This window comes from Eutrema salsugineum, unplaced genomic scaffold, assembly GCF_000478725.1.
Source record: "Eutrema salsugineum unplaced genomic scaffold, Eutsalg1_0 scaffold_4, whole genome shotgun sequence".
NCBI classification, from domain to species: domain Eukaryota; kingdom Viridiplantae; phylum Streptophyta; class Magnoliopsida; order Brassicales; family Brassicaceae; genus Eutrema; species Eutrema salsugineum.
In genome coordinates this window covers 1,816,373-1,827,564 of record NW_006256686.1, presented here as the reverse complement: position 1 = coordinate 1,827,564, position 11,192 = coordinate 1,816,373, and the positions used below count along the sequence as shown (strand labels likewise).

At 33.2% G+C, this 11,192-nt stretch overlaps 1 protein-coding gene across 1 annotated transcript; it reads right to left on the bottom strand.

Annotated features, from left to right (window-relative positions):
• Nucleotides 1-498: 498 nt before the first annotated feature.
• LOC18013602 (protein ELF4-LIKE 3) lies at nucleotides 499-917 on the bottom strand. The gene has a single exon (XM_006396056.2). It carries the CDS (start codon nucleotides 915-917, stop codon nucleotides 576-578), a length of 342 nt encoding a protein of 113 aa, XP_006396119.1. The 3' UTR covers nucleotides 499-575.
• Nucleotides 918-11,192: the final 10,275 nt, after the last annotated feature.

Below are 11,192 nucleotides of genomic sequence, written 5' to 3'. Positions count from 1 at the left end.
CCCGTGGACCCTTGAGTGTTGGCCCCTCTCGCTATCTCTTAGAGCACCTCCGACAGCAGGATGAGAAGATTTTAATCAATAAATTAAATAAAAAAAATTAAAAAAGTATGAAAGAGATTAGAAGAAGCTCTAAAAGCTCTTATATTAGAGTCCAATGAGAGAGGGGATCTAACACCTGTCTATTTTTATTGGTTTGATTGTTTAACAATAACAAAAATTAAATTAAATAATTAAATTATATTAAAATAATAATATTTTATTTTTGAGAACCTCCTTTTGAAGATCTCATTGATGGAGGTTGTCTTAGAACCGGCCCACAGTTATGTCCTTTTCTTCTCTAGTTTGTAAGCACTTTCTCAAAACGAAGACAACTTTTAGTCTCAAGTCTTAACAACTTGAAAAAGGAGATAATGGTGATGTTAAATAAACTGTTGACAAACAGAAAACAAGATTTATATTAGCACTCGGCTTCCTTTCCCCCTCCTCCTCCAACTCTGACTTTCTTTGCATTTAATCCACATAGAAAACAAATGACGCAGAAACAACCCCCAATCTCTAGCTTAACTATAAAAACTCTAGTTCAGAGCAGGCCTGATTCTCTTCTCGCCTCCTCCTCGTTCGGCTGAGTCTTCCTCTGACAAAGTTTCCATGGATTTGGAGAAGTTGTTAGAGAGATTAATATCAATATAAACGACCCTCCTCATGTTATTGTTCAATTCTCGTATCAAACCAACGTTTCGTCCGAGGTTGTCTGGAATTCTGGACTCATGATTTTGGTTTATCTCGTTAATCAGCAATCTGTTTTGGTCCAATATGTTTTGCACCTGAACAAAGCTGTTTTGAAACGTCTGCAGAATCTTCCTGTTGATCTGATGAGCTCCGTTTCCCATTAATCTAGAAACAGTGTTTCCATCCATAATTGTTATCTGCAAGATCAAAGAAATCGAGGAAGAAGATATAACAAATCCAAGGGATAGGTTGATGATGATGCAAATTATGTGATCTTGAAAGGGTTTTATGGTGATGTTGGTACTTTGTCGTTGTTTTTAGACATGATGTATAATTGTCATGTGTAGACATAAAAAAACGCATCACACTATTTCTATAAAGATCAACTTTTTCTTGAGTTTTGTAACAAATTTATTTATTTGCTTCATAACCAAAAAAAGATTAGCAAAATTAGCAATAACAATAATGTGAAAAGACCATAAATAATAAGTGGACCGTCTGGAACTATATAGAGAAAGAGTAGCAAAAAATGGTTTGTGATTTTAATTTTGGGACCAAAAGAAGAAACTGTTGACCCAATTAGTTTCAGACAAAATGTGCAGAGAGGATGAGACATTTGTGAGTTCTGCTTCTTGTTTCAGACAAAACTCATTACTATTCACAGCCTATCAAACCATGAAAAAAGAACTACCATATATTAATTTTTTTCATTTAATTAATATAATTAATATATAAAAATACTAATATACGTAGGTTACGTAATACATGTATAAGGCATTATCAGCATCTTATCAAATTATAACGTAATCACTGCTATTTTGTTGGCTGATGCCAGTTTTTAACTTTAAAACTATTTTTTTTATTGAAGTTTTTTTTTGTCTAGAAAAAGGTTGTTGCTCTAACTATTTTGTCGAAAGGTTGTTACTCTATACTAAAAGTTTTGCATCTGAAACTGAAAAATTTATTATTTTTTTTATATATATATATATACAATATACATATATTTATGATTTTTTCGGGCTTTCATTTAAGACCAACTTTTATTTATTTTTTAGCAGGAAAAAACAACAAAAAAACAACAAAAAGATGATCTTTTACCCGATGTCGCGAGGTTACCACTGTGTCAGGTCGATGCTTCCTGGATAAGTAACGGCCTGGTGAGTGGGTGGAGTCTGATGGATGATAGGGGCGGTGAGATCTTTGGCCTTCAGGGCTGTCGTAGAAGCCTTTCGGCCCTTCATGCCGAATTGGAGAGTCTGTTATGGGCTATGTCTTGTGTGTTAGAGAGACAAATCTTATCCGTTCACTTTCAGACCGATTGTTTGGATTTGGTAAGCATGTATGAATATCCATCGGATTGGCCATCCTTTTCATCAGAGTTGGAAGCCCTTCATATTCTTCGGGGAAGCTTTCTGGATTTCAATCTATCACATATCCCCAGGAGTTCAAATGTCCGAGCAGATAGTCTGGCAAAAGGAGCTCGAGCAAGAGATAGTTTCTTTTCCCAGATCATTCATAACGAGCCAGTTGACGATGGTTTCGGGACCATCTCCTTAACGGGCCAAATGTGATGTAGTAACTGGGTTGTGGAAAAAAAAAAAAAACAAAAAAAGATGATAATGAGGATTTCCGTCATTATTCTTTTGGTGGTTTTATATAGTCTATCCAATGTCCCAATTTCATTTGGAGAAGAAAAGAATGAATGTTATACCACTGTTTTTATACTGTTTTTTTATAACAAACATGATTCAATTTCAATTTAGATTTGGGTTGAATCCATCGAATTTGGTATAAAAAAAACTCATGATGAACATAATCATAAAATATTCTTTTTTTTTCAAACATGTTTTTTAAGAGCATTTATCCATAGTCTTTCACAAGAGTCCCTTATAACTGAAATTTATACATATAGCATCCTAAATACTGGAAAAATCTCTCAAACGAAAAAACTTTTGGGCAAGTTTCACCAATATTTGATAGAGATATCTACTTGATAGTTTTTTTTTTTAATTTATGAGAAGTTCATGTGAGAGACTTTAATGGAAATACCTTAAGAATGACGAACGTTTACTTTTTTAAACCAGAAAGTGAAAAGGAGACGAAAAAAAACAAAACTAAGAAAACATGAGAACAGATCAACCAATGCCAATTAATTCAACCCAAACAAAATCAACAAAATGTAAAAAAAAACCGTAATAAAATTCTTAAAATATTCAAAAGAAAATACATTTGGGGTAAATTTTAGAGCTAAAATACGTATTAAAAGGGAAAATCTGAATAACTCGTTAACTGAAGAGTCATGAAATAATAAATAAAAGAACAATAGAACAGTGGAAATTAAAAGTGGAGAATAGAAAATATGCATGTGAAAGAAAAAGAGAGGGAATTATGATACCTGGAACAAAATTTTTAGAGCATATATAGGAGAGAGTGTGAGTAAGAGAATTTTTTTCTGGAAGAGAGAGACAAAGATTGCCGATCGGACCGACGGAATCTCGTTGACAAAATAATAATAATTTTTTGGAAACTCAGATTTTTTTCGCTTTCCCTCTGAAAGAAAAAGAGGAGGGAGAAGATGAAGATTTGACAGTCACACAAAATAGGATCATCAGTGTCTTATAAATGGAATATATATATAAAATATTTTATATATATATATATAAATAAATATATATATATATATATCCAACTTCTTCTAGTTTATTTCAGATACTTATGACTTTATACTTCTTTAATTTTATTATATATTTTATAGACACAATATACAATAAAAAAAATACATTGCCATGTTATAATAGTTGTCGTTTCTAGCAAGAAAAATACTTTTCACAATTATTACATTGAAAAATATTTTTGTTTAGTCCATTTTCAAATTGATTGATTTCTCATAGTTATATATTGTAAAATAATGCGAAAATATGTTGCAAAGGAAAATGTAGCTTTTGCTATCAGCCAAACATGAAATATATGTGATTGATTTTCTAACAATACACAATAAAGTTGTGTTAATATATTGAGATTACTATATGATAACAAACATGTATTATATGTTTAACTTTTCTAAGATAGAGCGACAAATATATCTCATTCCGGACATTCGGTTATATAAAAAAAAAAAAGTGTTACATAAACAAGCTAAGTATTTTTATTATTATTTTGTCATGATCAAGTAAGTTATCTGAAACCTTCATGCAATTAGAATATTTACCTACTTTTCCACATATTTTTGGGAAAAAATATGCTAGACTATATATCACTAGTTATAAGAAAACAAAAAAATACAAAAGCATTGGTTCGTGAATTTTAGTTGATTTATAAATCCAAACGAAGACATGTGTTATTGTATCAATTTTTTTTTTTAAAAAAAAATCAGGTGTTATTCATTCAATAATTTCTAAATATCAATTGTATTCTGTTATAATTGGTTTGATAATTAATTATTAGATATCAAAATCTACAATAGATTATAGTGGATTTGGAGGTATTATGATTGAATATATAAAAACTTAGATTTGAGTGTAAACCTTGTTATTCAAAATCTATATGTCAGATTTTAAAGTCAGTATAGATTTTTAAATTTAATATACATTTATAGTTTTTATCAACTAGTAACAGTTTCTTATTATTTTAGACCGAGATATTATATTTTTCTATTAATTATTTGTTTTGTTTTTTTATTATTTTTTAGTTTACTTTTATTAAAAGTAACAATAAATATAAATCAACATATATTTGAAAAAGTATTAAATCAAATTCTAAGGATAACTAGGTAAATGATCAATTTTCCTTAAAAAATTAAGAATACATCACCGCTATTTAAATCATTAAAAAATTATCAAAATATATTTTTGATGTCTTTTATACCCCTATGTAAAAAATAGACTTTTGAGTTCTATAATATTTGATCGTATTCTATTTATAAACATATGTTTATTGTAAGAAGTTTATCTCCTATCTATTTAATCAATACTTAATCGATTACCCAAGATCTTACTTATGTCATTATAGTACTTGAGGATCAATCCAAATGGATATGATCAATACGCTAGGAATACAAAAAAAAAACTCTTTAATTTAAGCAAATTCAACAAATGGTTTTTTATCTAGCAACCTAATTAAGATTCAAATTAAGCAAGCAAAAAATAATAAAGATAAATCCTTAACTAAAAAGATTGAAAAAAATGATAAAGATAAATTATTGGTTGAGGTTATTGACTTGGGATGATTTCTAAGCTAATCGATGATATCAAAACATTTAAATACATGCTATATCTTAGGTTTAGATCATTAATTAAGACTAATTTATATTCATGACACTAATTATTTTAATTACCTAATCAAGAACAACTTTTCATTTGTGAAAAGAGTCATTGACAAGAATTGATAACAAGATCAGACAACCAATAAACACCTTAGACAATCATTCTCATGAGCTACGGATATAAATCTTTTATCTAAATTGTTTTAAAGAATTTTATCAAACACCTTCTAGGTTTTGAAATTTCCTAACACCCAGTTAACTTTCTCAAACAAATTTAGCATTACCATAACTTAGATCAAAAAAGGAAAATAAGAATCTCTAACATAAATTAAACATCTGTTGTCAAAAAAAAAAAAAAAAAAAACATAAATTAAACATCATAGATCACACCCATAAACTCTTTAATCTAACTCACCCATAGATTCAAACCCACTAATTATGATTAAACCCAAAAATCCTATTAAAGATGAGTTGTTAATAATGATTAAAGATAAAAAAAAGAAAAATGATTATTAAGAAAACAAACTTAAACTTGCATTAAACTCTAAAAAAGATCTGTTATGAGTTTTTAAACTCAGAAAAGGAAAGTTTTTTACATGAGAAAATATTATATCCACTAAAACTAGGCCTGTGACTATTTATAGGTTAGCCTCACCACCTGGAATTAAGGCACAACACTGGTCAGTCTTCAAGCGTGTAACTGGCTGGTGTGGGTGTCTTTGGTGCCTGGGTCTTCAACACCGGTCACTTTTTCGCTGGTGTCCCTGGGCAGTGCTTGCTCGGCTTAGATGTATTTTCAGCACGGGTCTCCAACACCTAGAAACAAGTCATTGTTGTATGGTATTGAGGTGAGGAGAAAGGTGCAGCACAGGCCAAGATTTTTCCGGTGTGGATTATGTAGTGTCTTCTCAGCTTCAACATCTTCTCAGCACCGGCCTCCAACACCGGGTGAATGTTGCACCGGTGTAGCTTCTTCTTGGCTTCAGGTACTTATGGTATCAGCTCCAACACCGCAAAAGCCTTGGTCAGTGTACTTGTCCGGTGTTATCTCAGCTTGGACATCTTGCAACACCGGTCACAGCTAAGGGTGAAGTCTGGCCGGTGTGTCTAGCCGGTGTGGGTCAGTCCTAGGGTCTTGCTTCTCTTTGGTCTCTAGCTCCATGGTCTCCAAACATCTCCGAATGTATCTAAAAGAACATGAAATGCACAAAAACTCTCTTGGACTCTTCTTAAACACACTAACCTCTATATGTATACAAAACCAAAGAAAAACCACAAGAACAAAAGAAAAAATACATAAAAAATAAGCTAGATGCATACTAATATGAGATAAAATATGAGTAGCTAGATCAACTCTTCCAAACTTATCCTTTGCTTGTCCTCAAGCAAACAAAGACAAGTAAGAGAAAGAGGTCTGAAATTTGGAGTTCAAATCTATAACATCATTAAAGAGATCCATTCAAGGTTCTAATTTGTAATTCTATAATGCATTTAAGTAGACCATACTCCAAAAGAGTTACCCATGCCTATCTCCCAACGAATCAAGCTCAAGTGTCAATCTACATATGCATTCCTACCTATTATCCAATCCTTTGTCATTCATTACATGTTTGAAGTGAATCTTGTCTACGAACATCAAGCGAATTCATTTGGCTAAGGGACATGGTTTTGATATTAAAATTATCTCAATCAAGAACATGGTTACTCCAACAAAGATCTTTTAAAAAGAAGCAAATTTTAGCAAAATGCTAAGGGTAAAAGGTAATATATGCATACAAAGATAGACCTAACCAATGCCCCAAATTGCTTTAAACTCCTAAATCTAAACCCATGAAGCTTCTTCTCTTAGAATACCCCTTTTCCCAAGGCATTTTGCCTTAATGATCACCATCTTTTCATTCTCAACTTCATCTTCTCACCACCTTTTCTTTCTTTACTTATAGTGATGAGTTCATTATCTTTTCACAGTTAGCTCTTCTTTTGATTTCACTTTCACCTAGTCTCTCTCCCACATTATTTTGTTGCCTTACTAATTTTTGGCTTCTTTTCTTTTTCTTTTTAACTTAGAGACTAGCTTAGACACTTATAGAGCTTCCTTTGTGCTTACTCACCCACCATTTCATCTTTTGTATTCCCTACTTCATCCCATTATTTCCCTTGTTCCCACTTTTCCTCTCATTCTTATTGATTTCTTTTCGCATCCACACAAAATTCCATGAACGTCCCAACCTATCTAGCCTAACCTACTGCTATGATCTTGGACAGAACAAAGGACATAGAGCTTGAACCTGAAGGAGATGAGCTTGTAGCTGAGGATGAGCTTGCAGCCGAGGAAGATTTAGTTACACCAGTTGGACCCTTGACTCATTCTAAAGCCAAGAAATTAAAGGAAAGCCATCGGAGGAATACTTAATCACTTGAGCCAAGGTGGAGAAGATGCTATACAAACCTCATTGGTTTTTATACAGGCTCAATATGATCAAAAACTGGGCATGTGACTCATTTGTACTCTTTTTCCTTCATCCTTGGTTTTGTCTTAATGAGTTTTCCACGGAGAGGGTTTCAAAGAGGAAAGTGGATCACATTCCAATCAACCATTTATTGATACATAACAAGGCCTGGCAAGAGGATTCTCGGCCAAGAGAAGAGAAAGAGTTATTTTTCAAATTCAAACTTAGTCTTAGTTGTCTAGCTACTTCTGAGATGAGTCTTAGCTGTTTTTAGACTTGTCTCCTTTTTAAACTCTTGTAATCTCTTCAGATAAACCATTTCCTGAAAAGTCTTTTAAAACTCTAAAACATAGAAATCACTTATAAAATATTTAAAACAGAGTTAAAACACCTGCATAAGACCTTAAAAACGATCCTCTTCATTAGTGAAGCCAGCATATTCTTCACCTTGTCAAGAGGTCTGATGGTTGTCTTGGTGTTCATCGGAGGGGGATCCCTGGAGGGGCTCGTCTGGTTGTCGATCTGATCGTTGCAGCCTTTGTCGGTAGTCATGCTTTTCAGATCTTGTATTCGCACTGATTTTTTTTTGAGTAAGAGAGTTTCTAATTCCCTACAGTGGGCGCCAAATTGTGTGAGCCAAAACTTACACAATCAAAATTTGTTAAGCAAATCAAAGAGAGAACTGAGGATTCTAAAGATAATCACGAGAACAGAGATCCATAGACGGTTTTATTGCTAAGAAAGCTCTTGAGAACAAGTGTTTGCGCGTAATGCTTAGGGTTTTATGATTATCCAAGATGTGTAACGAGTAAAATACATTGGCTATTTATACAAGTTCTATAAATTGCCTAAGAGAGATTCTCGAAAATTTTCCTTTTTTTGCGTGCGGTAGCGGACTTGAACTCTCCTCTAAGTTAAAAATCATTGGGTTCACTAAACGGGTTTCGGCATTAATTTTACTCAGCCTGTTAACATTGTTGGACCTCCAGCTCGACCCATCTTGTTGTCTGCTTGGCCCAACGCGCTTTTTCGACCTTGTACTCGGGTCTTTGAACTAACGCGCGATCTCTCTCGGTTTGGTTTGGTTCGGCTGATTCTTCTCTTGGTTTGGCTTGGTTTTGTAGGTCCACCCTTGGTTTAGCTCTGCTCGGCCGAGCCAGTCTTTTAATTGCGTGGCTCGCTTCGGCCGAGCTGGTCTGTCTGATTTTGGCTAGGCACAACCAAATAAGTCTGTAATCGTTAGGCCTTTCAAAGCCCGTATTCTGATAATTAGTCATTTTGGTAGTTAAACTCGTCGGAGTGAAAACCGACCCCAACAAGTAGTATGAAACGCATTTCACAACAGAAATCGCACTCTGTTACTTTATATCCTTGTAGAAGAGAAATTGAAAGACTATAGAAATCGCATTGTTTCAAAGTTGTTTTCCTTCCAATTTTTCAGATGGCTTCTGCAGAATTAAGTGTTGTGGTTGTGTTAAAGCCAGCATTTACCCACTATTTTTTCGTTTTCTTAAAAAAAAAAAACTGATCTCAGCGAGTTAATCTATGAGGAAGGGCATTTTCATCCATAATACATATTACATACACAATATAAGAACTATGATGTAGATGTAGTTATTCTGTCAATTATTAAATGTTTGATGGATGTATGATGCAATTATATATGTATATATATATATTAATATTTTTATCCTTTTATCTTTTTATCCTTTTTTTCATTTTTTTTCTTTCTCTCTTTCTCTCTCCGCCTCTCTCGTTTTCTCATGCAATGCTCCACTTTCTTTTCTCTTATTGAGAACTTCACTGAAGATCATTGAGAAAATCTCAATTTCTACCAAGTTTTTTTGCTTCTTCCTTTGATTCTCCTACTCTCCTCCCAAGATGTCTTCCACCTCTCTCCCCTTTGTGAGCTCAATTTTAATTTATATTTTTGTTTTTTATCAATTGTTCCAATCTACTTGATTTGGCTAGTTTTATGCATCACTATTTATTAAAAAAATCTGAATAACATAGTAAATCTAAGTAGCATGTAGCATAACATTTAGCATTGTAAGACTATATGAATTCACTGAAAATTTTTTTTTCTCTCTCCACCTGTCCTCTTCTTCCCGAGTTCGCCCTAAACGCTATCCTTCGTTGCCTCTCCGCCGTCCGCCGTCCGGCTTCTTTTGCCGGCGGTGTGAGAGGGCTTTTTCTTTTTCTGCTTTTTAGTCAAAATCATCTGATCTTCTCTGCTGGCTTCTGGTTTGCATGATGAAGGTTGGGATCGGCCATATCTTCGAAGGTGAAGTATCTCTGTACTAATCTGGTTCTCAGATCTGAAGCTGCGAGAGGACGGTGGCGGGATCTAGGCAAAGAGCGGTCAGAGAGATGTCCTTGATGATCTTGGATCCAGTGGCAGTTCGGTGGGTAGCACTGCATGTCGATCTGGTTGCTTTTGCGGCCCTCTGGCGTTGGCAAAGTTTGGGTGTGCGCAGAACACTTTTGCGTGTTGGTTGTGATCTTAAGCGTCCTCTCTTTGCCGGACTGAAGATTTTGGCTTGATCGCCAGCGGCTGGGAATGCGACGAACCGCCGTTAGGAACCGTCGGCGGGTTTGAGGACTGTTCTCTGCTGGAGTAATTTAGGTCGGAGTAGTTTTTTGTTCCCGATTTAACCGATAGTCTTTCAGGCGACTTGATGAACCGCCTTTAGGAACCAGTGACAGATTTGAGGACTATCCGTTGCCAGAGTATTTTAGGTTGGAGTAGTCTTTTGTTTTCCAGGCTAACCGGTAATTTTACCCAAATGTAAACAAAACCAATTTCTCGATTTAAGGGGCTAATTAATATAATTTTTTAATTTTTTAAAAAAGGACTATATGAATTAAACAGCTTTCACAATTCAGTTCAACCGTAAAACACAAATGACTTTCATAATTTTATCAGTCTAGACAATTATTTTTAATTTTGGATTCTTTGGTCGCAATAATAGTGATTCATCAGCTATATTAATGGAAAATAATTATTAGTATAATAATATGACTATTTTAATGGTAATGTGTATGAATAGTCTATACTTTCATATAAAATGTCTATTGTTTTGTAATTTCAGAATTCACTTGAGCTCCATTTCTTTTCGTATTGAGATTATTTTGTTATTCTTGTGCAGATCATCACAAACTTCATACATAAGGATATGAATCTTGATTTTAAGGCAAAGAATTAGAAAGTTATATATAGAAAAATTAAACATTTTATTAGATTTGACTGTATTTGATTTTTTTGTCAAAAAATAGATTTACAATGTTAAAAAAATAAAATTTCTATGTTTATAGCGTTATTCATGTATAAAATGGCTTTGTTTTTCAAAATTTGAATCTTATTGGAGGAGGAAAAACTGTATTTTTTATATAATACAAAATTGATATAATTAACAATATGCGAGTAATTGAAAATTAAATATATGGGGTAATTATATACATCATAAATACAACATGAATAAGTAATATATAATACTTCTATTTTTTCTCAACCAAGGTGATAACACCTGATTTTGACCACTTTTATAGATCACTTTCAATATATTATGCAAGTGTTTTCACTAAGTTTTAAAGGTTTTCCAGGTTTTGGAGTTTTAAAACGCTTTTCAGGAAACTTGGAGATTTAGAGTGCATTTTGGAGCAAAAGTACACTTTTGGATAAATTTAAGTTTAGCAACCAAAGAAGACCTTCTCATCTTCCGATCATCCCCAAATTTGGAGATATTATAGAG